This window comes from Lottia gigantea (assembly GCF_000327385.1).
Source record: "Lottia gigantea unplaced genomic scaffold LOTGIsca_90, whole genome shotgun sequence".
Lineage (NCBI taxonomy): Eukaryota > Metazoa > Mollusca > Gastropoda > Lottiidae > Lottia > Lottia gigantea.
In genome coordinates this window covers 787,915-806,660 of record NW_008710951.1, presented here as the reverse complement: position 1 = coordinate 806,660, position 18,746 = coordinate 787,915, and the positions used below count along the sequence as shown (strand labels likewise).

General features: G+C 34.1%; 2 protein-coding genes across 2 annotated transcripts; both read right to left on the bottom strand.

The window, feature by feature from the left end:
* Positions 1-4,332: 4,332 nt before the first annotated feature.
* LOTGIDRAFT_169899 (hypothetical protein) lies at positions 4,333-9,377 on the bottom strand (the record flags this gene model as incomplete). The annotated part of the gene is made up of 4 exons (XM_009068519.1): positions 4,333-4,401; positions 5,088-5,660; positions 6,644-6,711; positions 7,859-9,377. The coding sequence occupies 4 exons, from the start codon at positions 9,375-9,377 to the stop codon at positions 4,333-4,335; spliced, it is 2,229 nt and encodes a 742-aa protein (XP_009066767.1).
* Positions 9,378-12,936: 3,559 nt separating this feature from the next.
* On the bottom strand, positions 12,937-14,693 carry LOTGIDRAFT_169898 (hypothetical protein; the record flags this gene model as incomplete). Its single annotated transcript, XM_009068518.1, has 2 exons — positions 12,937-12,947; positions 14,093-14,693. 2 exons carry the CDS (start codon positions 14,691-14,693, stop codon positions 12,937-12,939), a joined length of 612 nt encoding a protein of 203 aa, XP_009066766.1.
* Positions 14,694-18,746: the final 4,053 nt, after the last annotated feature.

Sequence of the window (18,746 nt, the reverse complement as noted above, 5' to 3'; positions counted from 1 at the left end):
TACTGTGTAATATCTAATGGTCAACCAAAATGTCGTGTTTGGTCAGTTGATCCAGTAGGCCTAATATAATTTTAAGTTTCCGAACAGAATCAACAAGGCTCGTCCACAAAACGCGTATTTGACAAGCTACACTTATGTATTTGTTGAATCCAATTAACATTTACTCCCTAATTAGTTTATCTAAATCCGTATGCAAAGTTCCTTTTCTATCTGTATTTAGCTCCACTCATAGTGTTCAACATAATAATACCCCATGCGATATATCATCCCTGTATTTTACCAACAAGTGCCATATCAGTTAGTGATAACACATAATATACAGACAAATGTATTGTTATCACAGTGATACAACCTAATTAACCTATCAGTTCATTTTACAGATAACAGAAATCAAGGCAGTCGCTTACAAGGTCATTTGGGTATTGTTTAGATAATGAATGACCTGTAAATAGACTAGGGGGAATGCAATCTTGGGGCTGTTTTAGAGAAATTTCGTGAACTTCCGATATAGGACCTTTAATGATGAATATAACAACGAAGGATATACTAAGTGTCACATTGAACATAGTTCAAGACCTTAAATAGAATGATTTAAATCACCATTTTAACAGCTTATTTAGTCTTCTATGTGTTTTATTTTCATGCTCAGTTTATTGCCAATAGAAATGATGTTACCTCTGTTTGACATACCATAAAGTCATGTCTGTTGATGCTTTGCAACCACATGGATGTTGGGAAGATTGAGACTTGAAAGATTGGAACACTGCTTTTAGATCTCTACAGCAACCACATGCATGTTGGGAAGATTGAGACTAGAAAGATTGGAACACTGTTTTTGGATCTCTACAACATCCATGATATTGGGAAGAGAAGGACTAGAAAGATTGGAACACTGCTTTTGATGCTCTGCAACCATCTAGGATAAGGGAAACTGGGACTAGAGGGATTATAACTACCTTTTTTGGATCTCTGCAACCGTCTTGTATAATGAGAAAACTGGGATTTGAAGGATTATAACACTGCTTTTGATGCTCTGCAACCATCTAGGATAAGGGAAACTGGGACTAGAGGGATTATAACACTGCTTTGCATCTATCTGGGATATTGGGAAAACTAAAAACACTGGGACAATCATTATCGCCAAGAAAACTCTCTGTCGCTTCTATTTGGAATGTCATGTAAGTATCACTGTTTTGTGGTGGTCTACGACTATCTGCGGTACTACAAAACAACAAGGAGGGGAGACGAGACATCAAGTTAAAGACTGCTTGACTGAGGACTGAGGATGTGAACAATGAGTTAAACCCCATCATCAGAAATCATTTTTGTAGAAAAAAAAATTTAAGCAAACTACTTTATTTCTCTATGATAACAACAACCCAATAACAATCAGAATAAATAAATAAATAAACAATCGTCTATATAACAAACAAAATATAGTGGAGGGCGATAGCGTCTTAAAGCACATTTACCGCTCTAGCTAAGCAGTTACCAATAGCATCCTTTAATTAAATCCAAAATTGCTGTTAGTCCAGTTATCATGCCAAAGCTGTTGCTCTCAGTGCAGTGCGTGCGTCAAACCATCTGTGACAATGACAATAAGTGCCTCAGCTCTCCACTATATTTCTAAATTACATCACGCCATCACAGTTACTACATGGTAAGAGAGGATTATTGTTACATGTATCCCAAATTCCAAAATATATCTACAGTTAGCTTGAATTAATAGTAAAAATATAACCTATCCAAAAAGTTGAATGATGTGTATATGGATTTAAAAACCAGGACTACTCTGCACTTGATGATTCAAGAAAAATATACTGAAAAGAATGAACCAGAATATTTTGGCATACACAATGTGATAACCTAATTTTCGATGGAAAAAAAAATTCCTTTCGGATAGAAGTCTATATAATATTTAAAATTTAAAATCTAAAATTAAGTTTTTGTCCAAGAAAGCAACAAAATTTGAAAAAAGTTTACGTAAGAAAACAAAACACCTCTGCATTATAGATATTGCAAGGGAGCAAACCTATTGGACCAAGGGGGAACTACTCTGTTTAACAATAACGAAATAAAAAGGAAGACAAGAATAAGGCACTTTTAACATCAAATAATCTATTGTCATGGTCATAATATAACAGCATTGCCATATTTTTCAAAAACACTCGCATGAGTTCATACCACTTATTCTGTAAAGACTTATCAACGAAGCGTTCATGTATCGAGTCATAGATATCCCTCTAGCAAGACTCAACTCAAAAGTTGTCTTCATCTTCGTCGTGTGAAAATCCAAATATTGAAACACGAACCGTGTATAGATATATTCCCATATTTCCTACTAAGCTAAGCACAGTTACAAAAATAGAAATGTAGAAATAGTATAAAAGCTAAGATCTGATATTAACTACGTGATATAAATATTGAATATGAATTATTACTAAGTTATTTACATAAACCAATTGATATTCAGATACAGAATATAAATGTAGACCTAACCAAGGCATTTGAGACTTTCAAAATGGAACATAAATAAAGGAGAATGAAAGAACAAATCAATTAAAATCATCAAATTAATTAGAAAATATGGAGTTAGAACACCGGAGAAAAATATAGCTTGAAACAGCAATCTTGCATCAGCTTTAAAAGATTATAAGATACAACAGTAAACATTCTAAAAGGGCCAATCTTTGCCAGCAAACATTCGTATGGTCATACGACTATTTGATTGGACATTAAAAATATTTTCAATTTAACCAATCGCAACAGTCGTATTCGTTGCTATTTTACGAATGGTTGCTCCAATTTACCAATAACATGCCACTGACCCCGTCATCGTTCAAAACATAAAGTGGACTGTTAATGAAACTATCCTAACTGTTGGTTTTTAGTATTGTGCATTCCTTTACTCTGATTGGATAACATTTTCATAATATCCACCAATCATGGTATGTCGTAAGCTCAATCGTTTCCTTTAAAGGGATTTTAAAGAGGTTTTCTGAAAATTTTATGTATATCGCGTACACTGATAGCATCAATTTGCACCATTCCAATTTTTAATCAGACATCTGTGGTTCCTGAAATCCTACTGAGACTTAAGTGTTTGATATTACCACTAATAGCGAAATATGCTTTATCACATCAGGCCTTTCGCGACTAATCACGTCATCAAATGCTTAGTATAGATGGAATTGCAGGAACCACAGGTGCAATCTGATGCTATCAGTGTCTCAGATACACATACAAATTTTTAGCAAACCTGTTTACAACCACTTTAAGCTAGGAGAGGATCATTCACAGTCTTAAAAGAAGAATATATGAGTACATGTGCTTAATCATATCTATATACAAGCATAAATTAATAATTCGAAATTAACGAAAGTTTTTTTTTAAATCTTTCCAATCTAATATATTTTCAAAAGTGGAATCCTAAACCATACAAGAACTAAGAAAATAACTTTTAAGCTTTTAAGTTAATCTGGCGGTTTTTTACCAGTTTATACTTTTTAAGGGGAATTTTCACTCCAAACACAACGATGCCCTTGACGTCATTACTTTTGTGGTACAATATAACAAGAAGGCATCAATCAATTTTGAAGTTTTGGGGGCAAGTCAAGGGCAAAAGATCGATGTCATCTGAAATCTGGCCAATATACAAAGGCATGCTCAGCTAGTTCGTTTGTCGTTCGGCATCGTCATTGCCGCTGAAAAATATCCTATAACGTGGTTTACCGTGGGACGTATTCGATTCACAGTTCGTTACATCCTCGATAGCAACAGTACTGGGAAGAGCTATGTTCGAGACCACGAATCGATCACACCCACACGTTTTCTACCTAAAACCTAATAATATCAATGGTAGTTTGAAAGACTAAGAAATGTTAACTATGTATACGATTCCACTTTTACAAAATATTGCAACACAAAACACCCGGCCCATGATCTTTGACATTACTTTCCTTTTCAATCAACGGTGACTTTTCTTTTGAATGCTCTGAACCACCCTTGGCACTGTTCTTCTCTGATTTCTGGAAAAGTATAAGGTACTTGTTCTAAATTCTGGATTAAGCTGGATATTTTTAATGCGAGCTTTGACATAATTCTGTCTGAGGGACAGTCAAGTTAAAATTCGACCAAACTTCGTTCCGTTTTTTATTAGATTTTAATCTTGATAAAACCACTTCAGTTTGATCAGAATTTGACCAAACTTTCGTTCCGTTTTTTTTATGTAGCCAATACAGTGAGGTTCTTAAGACGGAACATTAACCTTTTGACCGAATAAAACCCCAGTGCTGGAGAGGGCAGACATTTGATTGGTTAGAGCACGGGTAATCAGGTTAGGTTAAAAGGTAATCGTGACGAATGTTCAGGAGGCCCGTTTTTAGACCCTAACTGGAGTGGCTATAATAAAATTTAAAAAACAAACGGAACGAAAGTTTGGTCAAATTTTATTTAGACTGTCTGAGGGCGTAAATTTCCCATTTTTAAACAAAAGGTTTCATATTTTTTCATCATTTTCGATGGACAATATTTTCAGACTATATTCAGTCCTCGTAATAAACTTTTTATGCATAAAATAATTTGTTGAATTGTTGACTAACGGTATATAAACTAACAAGAATAACCATCTGTTCATATGAAAATCGATATGGTATTCATTTCTATTTAATGAATGTGGATTAAACACATCCATTTCAAAATGTCAAATTAAACTGACATTAAGTCTGCCTCAACGATTTTTGAATAAACATATCATGAGCAGTTATTTTGAATATTATAAGCAATGATTTAACGTCTGGAAATACTAGATTACAGAAACATTCTACTATTCCTGTAGAACTGGACTACACAAAGGCAAGTTTTATCCAGTGTTTGTAATAGGTATGACGGAAAAAACTTGCATCTCGAAAATCTTCGTATACCAATTGTTCTAAAACAGTTAATAAAACTGCTATCAGAAACATTAGAGAGGTCTATCAACAAAATTATGTTCAATAAAACAGCTTGGGCCATTCTAAAGTCATAAAACATTAAGGCCATATCAAGGATTGTACAATTGAATAAGAATATAAATAACGGTAACCTACCATGACGGTACCGTTGACTGTTGATTTATCACCACCTCCATCTTCGCCTTCAATCTCCTTCACTGCATCTTTCACCGATCTTACCTTTTCATCTTTTACGTCAGAGTTACCATCATCTGTATTAACATCGTTCTTCTTGTCGTCATTTTTCTCCTCGCTATTTTTCTCGTTCTCCTTGTCGTCAGTTTTCTCATTCTTCTTCTCGTCTTTTGATCCAGCATCTTCATCCGTTTTACCACTGGTTGTTGTTACACCGACAGTTACAATGCCTCCATCAGCAGTGTTTGTGTTGACGTCATCGTTAGCTGCGTTGACGTCACCACCTTCTGTGTTGGTGTTAGCACCGCCATCTTTGACGTTGAGTTTGACATTTTCTCCTTTTACTCCATCTTTGACACCATCTTCGGCTGTTTTCTTTTTAAATAAGGAAAAAGGCATTGTTATTGGTTGAGTTAATGTCCAAGTACGAAGATATCCAACTTTTTTTTCAAGACGAGTCAAGTTCCAAAAATCCAACGAAGAGTCTAACAAGATAGCCTGGGAAGAAACACGACTACGAGCTACAAATGTTTGCTGGTTGAATAATGTTATATATAGTCAACTATAGTCGGCTATGACTAACTGGTGATGCTACACGTTAAACAGCTGAATATATTGACGTCTCGTTTTCAATGTAGACCGATAATTATTTATAATTTCAATATACATAAAGACCTGATCGAAATCACGTGGGCTGATGCAAATCAAAAATGCCTCAACGAAATAGGGAATAATTTAAATGTCGGCCACCCCACACATCATGTTATGGTGATTGGGATAATTAAAGTCGGTGCATCTCAAATTAAATCGTAACCACTATAATGGTCACAAACAATACCTGTCCAGACTTAGCATAGGGAGGGGTATTTATTATTTGATAATTGTAAAAATTAAAAGGTAATTGCTCAAAAATTATATCCGTTAAGTAAATTTTGGTGCTCGGTGCGCACCGGAACTTGACTACAATAGCCACTATTCTGCTATCATCGATTGCAGCGATTTGGAATATGCGGCAGCAAATGCAACCAATGTGCCCTTGACAGAAAAATTGTTTTTAGACTTTTTGCCAAGAGTTCTGATTGACTGTATTCACTGACGTACAATCATATCGTATCGCTGCATTTACATACTTCTGTGATACAAGAAAGGTGACTATGGCCCTATTGCTGCTAAGTTCGGTATAGCTTGACATTGTGAAGATGTACAGTGAATAAAAGTTGCATCTTCTCTGAATTTTGTTACAAAACTTGCTGACTCTTGCCTAATCAATAAAAATTTTATGGCCAATATAACTATCAGAGGAATCACCTAGTTTCTGGTAGACAGCTTTGACGTGAAATGAAAAATGAAATGAATGGAGTTTTACGTCCTACTTTTCTGCACTTTGTGGGCTAAAGAAGATGGGCAACGCCATGTAGGGTGCCATCACTGACAGCTTTGACGTGAAAGAATCCTATTTCCATATAATAGACGACAATGTGCAGTACACAAGAAATAAGATATATAAAGGATCTTACCCCTCCAATTGCAATAGTAATATTGTTCTCACCACCATCTTCATTTTCTATCAGGGCAACTTTCGCTTCTGAAATGATACATTAAAAGTATATAATTATGGATTTTAAGGAAATATTCTGAGCTATGTTCTTCTTGTCTTTCACGTTTGATCTAGTTACTGTCATGAATACTAAAAAATAACAATAATTATTGGTGCCTTTGCATTTAACATTACGAAACATTCAAGAGATACATAATATGCTGCATTTATAGTACTAAACTTTTAAATAACTTCGCGTCTTATTAGACATTTCAACATCTCTCTACGTTGCTATGCAAATCGAAATATCAAAATATGGGTGATTCTTTGATACGGATGCCTAGTTGACAAAATCAGTCGTAAAATGGCACCGGGTGATACTTGATTTAGTCAAGACCTATCTTAAATAGCTATTTTATGAACATTTTAGAGAAACAATATTAAATTGTGAATATTCTATCATAACGCATGAATAATCATATGTTACTAATATGGTACGAAATCAATAAACATCACGAGTTGTATAATCTAGGACATTATCATGGTACGATACGTTCGACTTACTCGAATTAACTAACTGTTGACCGAATGATTCTAATGCCTTATTCTAAAATAATAACGAGATTGTAAGAAGGTTTTATAAACTTTTTAAGTGTGTCAGGGACACTCATAGCATAGATTTGTATCCTGCCAATTTTCACTCAAATGTCCATGGTTCTTGCAATTCCACTGAAACATAGGCATTTTATGACGTTACTAATGCAAAGTTCCTTACATATCATTAGCAGCTTTTGCGATAGTGACGTCATCAAACGCTTAGTTTTTGTGGAAGAACCACAGAGTTTTTACTAAAAATTGAAATGGTGTATAATGATGTTGTCGGTGTACCCGATTCACATAAAAAAATTTAGAAAACCTCTTTACAATCCAACCTCAAGTAAAATTCAAATTATTCAATCGAACAAAAAAACCGATTTTATGAATAGAAGTTAAAATCATCTTTTTTCTAGAAAAGCCCCCTTATCCAATACTGCAAATACAAATCCATGTTGACATTCATACCCTAAGTAATCATGTAGCGACTACTCAACGATTCGTTACACAAAATAGATAGTAAGTATGTGCTCTTCAAAGAATTTGAAAAAAAAACAGTTAAATTTTTTAGAAAAGATTTTTGGCTGCTATTGTTGATTACCTGGAGGAATTGCAGAATCTTCCAAATTATTGGAATTGATGTTTGTTTCATTAGAATTTTTCTGGCATTTCTCAGACTTTTCTTTCAAATTATCAGAGGTGCTGGATTTGTCAGAATTCTCATTCAATTCATAAGATATTGAGACCGATGTTGTGGATATTGTAGTTGCATTTGACTTATCAAAGTGTCCATTCAATTCAAAAGATTTTTCTTTCGATTTATCATAAGTGCTGAATTCTTCAGAATTCTCATTTAATTCATTGGACTTTGGAAGTGGTGTTGCCTTTGCATTTGATTTATCAAAGTGTCCATTCAATTCATCAGATTTCTTCTTTACTTTTTCGTAGTTGTCACCAAATAAATTAGCCTTTCCATTTAATTGTGTAGGTGTTTCCTTCAATTTGTCAGAATTCTCATTTAATTCATCTGACTTTGCAACCAAAGTTGCAGTTGTATTAGAATTATCATCAGGTTTTGCCTTTACTTTTTCGAAGTTGTCATCAGCATTTTCAGCATTTTCATCCAATTTAGCAGATTTTTCTACCAGCATTTCGAAGTTTTTGTCAAAATTATTGACATTTTCATTCAATGTGTCAGATGTACTTTCATTAAAATTTACCATCAGTTTGCCAGGATTTTCTTTTTCGAATTCGACAGCACTTTTATTCCATTTATCTGCTTTTTCTTTCAAAACAGCAGATACTTCATTCAAAGTATTTAAGTTTACATTCAGTTTTTCAGAATTTCCATTTAGTTTTTCTGAATATTTCGTCGACATTTCAGAATTTTCATTTATTTTTTCATATTCTTTCGTCGACATCTCCGAATTTTCGTCCAGTTTTTCTGAATTTTTTATCAATTCTTCAAAATTTTCATTCGAGTTTTTGTCGAACGTAACTGGATCATCTACAATATCAGGATTTTCTACCATTGTGAAGTTTTCATCTAAATAATCAGAGTTATCATCAACTGGCATGTGAAATTCCACTTGTTTGACCCAATTTTGTTTAAAATCTAAAACCGGGGTTGTTTCCCCTGAAGCAGGTTTCGACCATGACGGACTGGAACCCCCGCTCGAGTCTGGAAGTGATATTGTAGACGTGGCAGCACCTGATTTGGCCATGAATTTCCATTTCGAAGCGTACACAGAAAGTTTGTCATCAGTTTTTTCTTGATCTTTTGGTTTACCCAGAAGAAAAGCTTCAGCTGCCTTGCGCAACTTTTGTCTACGTAGTTCCGCTTTAGCATTATATTCTTGAACCGTCTTCCGATATGTCTTGCGCATGTACTCTATTTCCCTTTCTGCAGCCTCACCAGCAGAGTCTGCCAATCTTCGGATATTTCTGTCACATTTTTTACAGATATTTTCAACAGGAGGCTTTTTTGGGATGGGCGCTTTCAAGACTTTGTTAAACTGTTGCTTCAATTTCTCAGCATCCTTTCCAGTGACTAAAACTTCTTCACCAAATACAGAACCAGAGCAAACTAAACACCAGTTCTCGTCGGATTTGTTGGTCATTTTGAGTCTCCGATATCTTAAAAATCTTTATTCGAAACAAGTCTTATAGTATCTTGTCATCTGTCATTCTCTGTAGAAAATGTTTGTAACCCGCCTAACCATGATCCATTTTCAAAGTCTAAATACACATTTTCAATAAAAGTGGGACGAAAAATTTCTTCCAAATGATTTTCAAGTTTTTCATCAGGCTTGGTCGATAATACATCTTGGTTTCGTATTTACAGCTTAAAATTAAATAATAATAACTTTTCACCTTAATATCAGTTTTTCTATATCTTTGAATTTTTTATATCTATTCAAAGAAATCGCGAATTATCTGCAATCCTTCACCGAATGACGAAAATTTATGAAGAACTGCAAATGTTACACAGAGAAATGTCTTGGTCTTGAAAAAGATTAGAATTTACGTAAATTACGAAGTTTGTGAATATTATCTTTTCAGAAAATATCACCAAACAGCAGTATGTCCTGTATATCACTGTAACCGAACTCGTCCTTTCAAGTTTTTTTTCAAAGTTCGTATAATCATAAGGTTACTAAACCTTATGAAGACTTTAATCTATTCTAAAGTCGATCTTCTAGGGAAGATAGATGCCAAATTTAGCCAAGCAGTTATCAACAATGTAAACAAATGGATAAATAAACACCGCAAATAAACAAGACATGATGACAAATTCAAATTCTTGATAACGATTTCAAAAAGGCAGTTGATCACCAACACAGCACAACGGTTTCCAAAACCTGATCAACACAAAGGGTTGAAGAGAGAACTGGTTCCTGATGATGCACCTTCTGAGTTCTTCAAGCAAGATGTTATTGCCGAGTTCTCAATAGCGATGACGACGGCACTGAAATCTATCCCTTTTATTTTCTCCAAATTTGTCCAGCTTCGATCTGAGACCAAAACACGTTAAAAACACACATAGAGTATAGGCCAATTTATTTTGACGCATAATATTTAAATATTCCTTCAGACCCGATTATGCCAAGCCCCTATATACGACACAAATGTAATTTGTTCTTGAATACAATGACCGCACAAATTCAAAGAAAACCTCCGCAAAGTGGAAAAATACTATTTCACAAGACGCTTTCACACTGTTCCTGCATTGTGAACCGCAAAGAACAAAATGTTAACCTCTCCTACGATTGATCGCCGCCCATCAAATCAGACCACGTTAACAACAATGGCCTCGTAATTAAAACAGTCAACCCTCTGGATGTCTGGATATTGCTATAGAGTAATTACAACAATTTTAGTTAATTGATTTTAATGAATCTGGTTTAGAGAAGAGAATTCAAACCCACACGCTGTTTCTCATTGAGGAAGCTTTCAAACGTAATAGTGTGCATTACAGGTCTATGCAGTTGCTAGAAAACATGTTATAGAAACTAAAAATGGCGAATACCAAGGACAAATTTGAGGAACATTAAGGTATGTTGGTCTTATATATACATTTGTACAGTTAAGGTGCGCCATTTTTCTCAATCTTATTTTCAAAACTAAAATCAAACCCAAAATGGTGCACCTGTTCTTTTAATGATAACGTTCTGTAATCACGTTTTTGAAACAGTGATGGTATGCAATTATCAACAGATCAACAGATCATCACCTTGTCGTATATGCGAGTTAACCCTCTGCCCCCTTTTTGCTCCGCCACTGAGGAGTGTATATTTGTCATGTCAATATCTTGGTTGCTTGAATCTGATTTTCCTTTGTCAAAAGTTTCCTATTATATATGTTAAAACTAGGCGCTACTTTGTAAGTATATATCGTCGATGTTCTGATGAAACCCTGTATGTTAAAGTTGATAATTTTTCAGGAGAACAAAAAAACTTTCCCATAATTCAGTTTGTCGTGATAAAACTTCTTATCTCTAACACAATTTTTAGCGAATGTTTTTTTTTTACACTTTTCAGAAATTTTTGAATAAATTTTTACAGAAATTTGAATGATGCTGTACAAGGTTATTAATTGATAAGAAATCATTCAGACAAATTGAACTGAAAGCTATTTACATTAAGGAAGATTTTGCAGAAGTCAACTTGAAGTTATCAAAACATATGACATAGGAGGGTTCATTAGAACATTTTGAGGTGAATTTGATTTAGATGTTTTGTATATAGCCCAAGGTAATAAATGAAATTTGATTGGTTGTTTTTGTATAAGGATTTAATGTAAGATGCCCCTTTGAAAATGCTATATTATGGTACCAATAGATAATTTTAAAATTTTTTTACCTTCAAGGTTTCATCAGAACACCGACGATATATGAAACTCCGTAAGGTTCTTACATGGAAATAACACACAAGAACATAGTTCACAAGCATTTTGAATCACTTTTTCGACTTAATAAGTCGAATATTTAAAAAGGCTATAACATTTCAACTAAGACTTGTGATTTGGAGGCTTAGTTAAACAATGTAGAATTTTTTCAATAAGTCGAGGTAGAGATTCAAAATGCTTGTGAACTACGTTCGTGTGTGTTATTTCCACGTGAGAACCATACATAGTTTCGTATGGCTGAGTATAGTGCATTTGGGAACATCCGTGAACATCTTCAGAATATGTCTTGTTATTTTGAAAAAAGAACAATCGACAGGTTGGTTACAGACGCTATACATGATAATAATTGGGGAACAATTTGAAACTAACAAACAGTTGATGTTAGAATTTAAGAAAGGGGAGATTTTAACCAAAAACTACATCACGAACGTTAGATATTACGAGGGAACCTAAGCAAGTTTCCGAAGATCGTAACAGGGCATGGATATCCTCTATTTAACACTAATAAAAAAACCACCGAATTATTACAAAATTAACGAAATGGTTCTCGCAGATATTAACTACTAGCAGGTCCATGGCCAAACCTACTGGCATTTATCATTGAATTGAGTCGACTAAAAAAATGAATAACAAACTTATCTCTAATAAATTTAATGTATATAAAAATTAAAGAGGTGTATTTATTCAATAATATTGTCTTATGTTTGTGATATGTACTACTCAATTCTAAATATCGCTCAAGTCTAATATAAATTGTGCAAGGGCAAAAAGTTCTCTTGAAAAAAAAAATTGTTTTCAAGGACAAAATGGCCTCAAATCATTATTACAACTTTTAATATATTTATAACACAATAATCTATTATGAATTCAAAGTTGGAATGAGAGTAACAGGTGTTTGCAATTTCAACATAAATTTGAAACTTTCATTGGAGCAAAATGATTATAATTATTTTGACAAGATGAAAATCAATATTTAAAAACTGTTGCCATGTCAACACGATAAAATATTGTCAATAATAACAACAATAACAATATATTGTAGTCCTAGATTTGTTTAGATTTCATTTACTATTTTTAATTACAATTATTTATATACTATAATATATAGTCGCTGAGCTGAGCTTAAATCTCGAGTTTCGACTCCGGTAAAATATACGTTCAGGGCTCTAACTTCACTAAGGAAAAGGAGATAAAATGCGTCCTACCGAATTTGACGAAGAAAATGCAATTTAAAAAGTAAAGATGATAAATGATATCTGCCAAATATATCACTTATTCGATGCCTAGTAATAATAAATATAAATAATTAACTCTATATTTTACATGGATCAGAATTAGGCCCAATACACAAGGACATGGTCCTGTTTAAATTTCAGCCCATGAAATTCAATGATAAAGGCTTTTACTCTTTGGATTCAACTAAAAGCGTTGTGATCGAAGACTTATTGGCTGATGAAATTGTTTATGGCGAAATAAAGGGGGCCAGGGGTTGTTCCAACCCGATGTTTATCCCAGTCTAATACGTTATTATCTAGTAGCCAATAAAAAGAGTGGCTAGGAAAGTTGGGTTAACGAAATTCATTAATTCCATAGATTCAGAAGATTAATTCATATTCGGCCAAGTGTTTCGGTCTGTATTTAATTTAGGTTTCGGGGAAGGGAAATTTCTTTTGTTTTAAACGCTGGGATTGTGTGAATGGAACTTAAGGTATATTCCGAGATGCCTTAGAATGATAAGGTTAACAAATCTTGGTTGTAAAAAGTAACGATGAAGGATGATGAAATATGGTGTGTATGTTGGTTTTCTCCATTTGATGTAACAATTGCCGGTACTACGTTATATAAAATTGATACATAAATATGTATTTTAAACATTTAAATAAATCAATATGTTCAAAATTATTCAATGGAAAACTATTGTTGTTATCAGATAAAAAACAAAATATAATGTTGAATATGAGTCATATAGTAATATTAAATGAATACTACCTCTTAGATTGACCAAAAAATTGAAATTTTGAGGCTTGGTGTCCATTCTAAGAGGTAGTATCACATGCCCTCATGCTGATGACCTTGCATATACCATGGTCACTTCCGGGTAATCAGTGACATTTCCAAGCCAAAGAAGAGACTGTCCTTCAGTAGGGTTACAGTGGGGGATTTGTCAATTTACGTTTTTGTTGACCTCGACAGTCGACAGTTGTAAAAAAAAGCCAGTTTACCCCCAATGTTGTACCCCAAGTCCCGGGAGGCTGGCGGCCCACTAATGTCTTCGATCATTCCAACGCAAGATTATGTGGTTTCATAACGACAATGATTAAGATTGGGAAATTTGAGTAAAATATGTTCAGCAACAAGTTCCGGTATGAAGTATTAATACATCCCTTTTGATGATAGGATTAAAATTGTGTATAATAAAAGTTTTTACCTGAAGGAGCATTATCTTCTGCCAGATCAGTGTCATTCTTTTTTTCATTAGACGCTATTTTGAAAGAAAGTGATTTATTACTTTCGTATAATTCACCAGACGGAGTAGTTTCCCCTGACTGTGGTTTAGATCTTGAAGGACTTGAGTTTCCGCTCGATACCGGAAGTGGTATCTTGGTTGTAGCGGCGCTAGATTTAGCTTTGAATTTCCATTTAGAGGCGAATGTTGAAAGCTTCTTCTCTGGTTCGGCTTCGGATTCTTTAGGTTTTATCAGCATAAATGCTTCGGCCGCTTTACGCAGTTTCTGCTTACGTATTTCCGCTTTAGCATTATACTCCTGAACCGTCTTCCGGTATGTTTTGCGCATGTACTCTATCTCCCTTTCTGCAGCTTCCCCTCTTGTGTCAGCCAATCTTCGGATATTTCTGTCACAACGTTTACAAACATTCTCCGAAGGAGGCTTCTTGGGAACAGGTGCTTTAAGAACTTTGTGAAACTGAGTTCTCAACTTTTCGGCATCCTTTCCTAGGAGATTAACACCTTCGCCGAAAACTGACCCGGAACAAATCAAACACCAATTTTCTTCACCTTTTATGGACATTTTATGTTCTAGGTATTCCTTTTCAGAATCAAAGCTGTCATACCTCAAAACAACATTTGAGAAGTCAAAAGTATCGAACTCGATTACCTTATCGAAATCCGTCGTGTGTGTCGTGTTGTGTGGGCGCAGGTTGTAAACCAGACGTCCTTGACAGGTCACAAACCTTCTTTCTTCGATTAATAAAAAAGTTTTAGTTGCATGGAAAATAACACACTCTAATCAAACTGTTACATGATCCACACCCAACAAATCCCAATTTAACTTCCAGCAATTAGAAATTTGTATTTTGTTACAACACAATCAAGCAAAGATCCGTTCAAAGATTTGACGCAGTAACTTTTACAAGGTTCAACAGATCACTCCAGAGCAGAATAAAGTTTGAATGAAACAAAATGGCAATTTGTCATCTACATCAGCTAATTCTACCAGCTTGCGACATTACGTTGTTTCGCGTATCGATTGGTTTACGGTAGTTTGAGTTGCCCTACATCATAAATACAATATATATATTTTTATTTCCATATACCGTATTGATATTAATATTAATTACATTTATATCTGATTTTGACTATTATTATTCATAAATTATTAAGAATTACGCGGAGGTATTGTCTGCTGCTGCGATCGAATAAACAACACCTATAACTTTTAACAGAAATTAAATTCTTTATTAAAACTCGTCTAATAATTGTTATTAACGTTCAAGATCTGCAAAGTTCTAAACCTCACCAATATCTAATAGCACAAACTACCACAAAATGTTTTGGAAACCACCAGTTTGAAACACTTGTACTCAAATCTAATAGCTATCACACAACGCCTTTAACATGGCAAATGATCCTAAAAAGTTTGCATCAACACTTTACGTTTACAATTGAATCATACAGCTCAGAACTATTTCTTTGTTATTCAGGCGATGTTTTTCCAGTTTCTTCGAAATCTTCCCAATCTTTTTCAGTTTCCTTCTCCAAAATTCGAAATTAAAATTAATCTTTATCTCAACATCTATAGTCAATCCGAACATGACTTAAAACTAAGTCAGCGAAACTGTTTCAGTAGTCTACGAATATACTAAATTGTGTGGCCTACTTTCTATGCATTAATAATACAGTTACGTTAACAAATAGATTATATTGAAATAAATTTAACTATTGAACACAAAGCCTTTCTAATGATGGCGGATTTGAAGCCTGCATTCGAAACCAATGAAGATTGAAGGTCTACTTGACAAGGGATATTCAAGACCACAATAAATTTTGGATGATAGATTATGACAACCACCTATCGGAAACGTACGATAATCTAATGGTAAAATAAGAAGTTGAACAGTATGTGAACAATTAAATGATATTATCTATACTTATAACAGTACTACATTGCCTAATGGTTTAATATCGAAACGAATCTATTAAAATGAGTCATTAATACTAATCAAGTGGTTAAACCAACCTATTTTGATATTGATTAGGGAGTGCCAAGCGGTGTCATATGATTAGGAGTCGGATGAGTCACAGGCCCTGGAGATGGTCTACAAGATGATAACACAATTCGTTAACGAATCCATCTAGGATCTGTTGGGTGTTCTAATCACTCTGATGCCAAGCAAGACCAGGCCACGTATTCTTGAAACGATCCTAGGATATACGCGGCCTGGTTCATAGATTTTCATTCAACCCTGAGCACACGTTTTGACGTCTCTGCATTTTCAATAAGGTTTCAATTGCTACCAATACTACTCGTTGAATTAGAATTCGAAAGAAATAACCTTCACAAAAACAATTAGACCTTATGTGGTCATTGTTTTCTCAAGCGGATTTTTTTCATTCGATTCCGCTGCTCTTCAGATAAACTAAACACGAAAAAAAGTTTTGAAGAACTGGGGAACTAAACGTGAGAATCCCGTCATTGATCTTTACGTTAACTTAACAGACACAAAAGGCAATGTTTAACAACAGGGCTAGCAAGAAGATGTTTAAAGAGTAAATTGCTTAGTACGGTTGGAATTTAATTCATGGAAAATGCACCATGTACAGCTCAATAGTTTAGCATGTTTTCTGATTCAAAAGGAGTTGCTTAATATGATCCTCAGTCGACAAAAAACGAACGCAATCTTCCCAGCAAGACCTTGAGCAACACATCCATCACATGTAAAACTGTTGTGCTCTTTCTATAAACTGAATATCCATAATATTATTATAAAGTATGTGTCAGAGAGATTTAAATGCGCCGATGATTCATTCACAGTTCAGTTAAGCTGGTAGTTCCAATCTTTCACTCAGCCGCGTACTGACCAGACGTTTTCGTTTGGTCATCGCATTCTGTCATGTTATTCCACCTTTTTTGATTCCTCTTTATCCTTAGAATGCCTGTTAAAAATGGTCGATTTCTTCACAAAGTATTGAAAAATTATTAGAAATGGAAAGGTAAGAAGGAAAAGTAGACACGACATGTTTGCTATCAAAATGGAAAAGTTATAACAGAAATCACAAATTTTTATGAAATTATCCCTTAGAAACTGTGTCGTATCTACAGCCTCGCGGTCTGATGTTTTACCACACAGTTATCTTATATAAAGGATTGTATTGTGCAGTTGAAAAAAAAACTTCTCCAGGCATTGTTATGTTTACAGAGTCCTTTACAAAACAGCTATATAAGAAAACTACCAAAGTTTCTTATAACAGCACCAAATTACTGCAAAGCTTTGTCAATAAGTCTATAAACAGCTTTGCTGTGCAGTCTTTTCTTATGACAGCATTAAATAGCTGCAAACCATAGTTGAGCATTCTATCATTAGCACCAGCTAAATCAACTTTTTAAGTGATTTAAGTGTCAAATTCATGCACTATCTTGTTTCCAAATTTCCTACGTGAGACAAAACTTTCTTTGCAAAAAACAAATCACCACGTTACAACCACATTTCCAAAAGGGAAATTCCAATTTTAAAATTCCAATCAAATTCCAACGTTATACATCAATCATAGTTCTTGACTTTATAATCTGGATATTTACTCATAATGTCGTAATTGGTGACATATATGGGAGATATTTCAGTTGTCTGAAAACCAGTGAACCATGTAGAATGTAATAGTCTAGATTATACTGGTATTGTTTCACTGATCTCGGTAGGTGGAACAGCTGTTCACGACTAAGTTATAATGCATAATTAGAAATAATTATGTAGTTTTTATGGTATATCCATCTATCCACTCTAGAATATCAAGATATTTCTCTTTTATTTGGTTTATCGACTGAACAAGTAGGCCTAATCCTAATATACTAGGTTTTCATTTATAATATGCGGGTTTTATCTGATCGCAGGGATAAGAGATTTTAATCTTGGAATTGAAACCTTATTATATGTAAAATCTGATAATCATAACACACCTGACAAAACACTCCAACTGGACGACATTTGTCATAATACGCGTCTTTTAGTGAAGATAGAGAAAATATTTAAAAACGCTTCCATGCGATTTTTTCTTAATGGTTGAAAAGTATATGATATACTTTAAAGGGATAGATTCGCCATTTTCGGGGGTTCACATGGTTCTTGAATATATGTAAATAGTCTTCAAAAGAACCAGAATTATATGAAAATCGCTTAATTCCTTTATAAAGTAAAAATTTTACGCTCTATTTCTATATAGATCTGTTTTATATATCACAGGGTTTCTTAAAATGACGAGTCATCTTTTTAACTTTTAAACGGAAATTACTCTAGAGACTTCGATTTTAGGGCACAAATTTCGTTGGTAAGCTGTGAACATTATCACTGAAAAAAAAATTGACGCATCTGTCCCTTTAAGCCAAGAAACTGAATGCAACAGGCAGTATATATGTTCGATAAATCATACTGGAATATCCCTTAGAGAATATAAAGATCCAAATCCAACAAAACTATTATTTACCTTCATTGGACATGACCGTACTGTTAGCTAACTGTGTAATATCCAAAAACCAAAACACCTTGTTGCCTCTTATAAGTTTTAACAGAAAAAGAGCTTTATTTCTAATATAGACAGTAATGTTGGTTGAATATGATAATAGATTTAG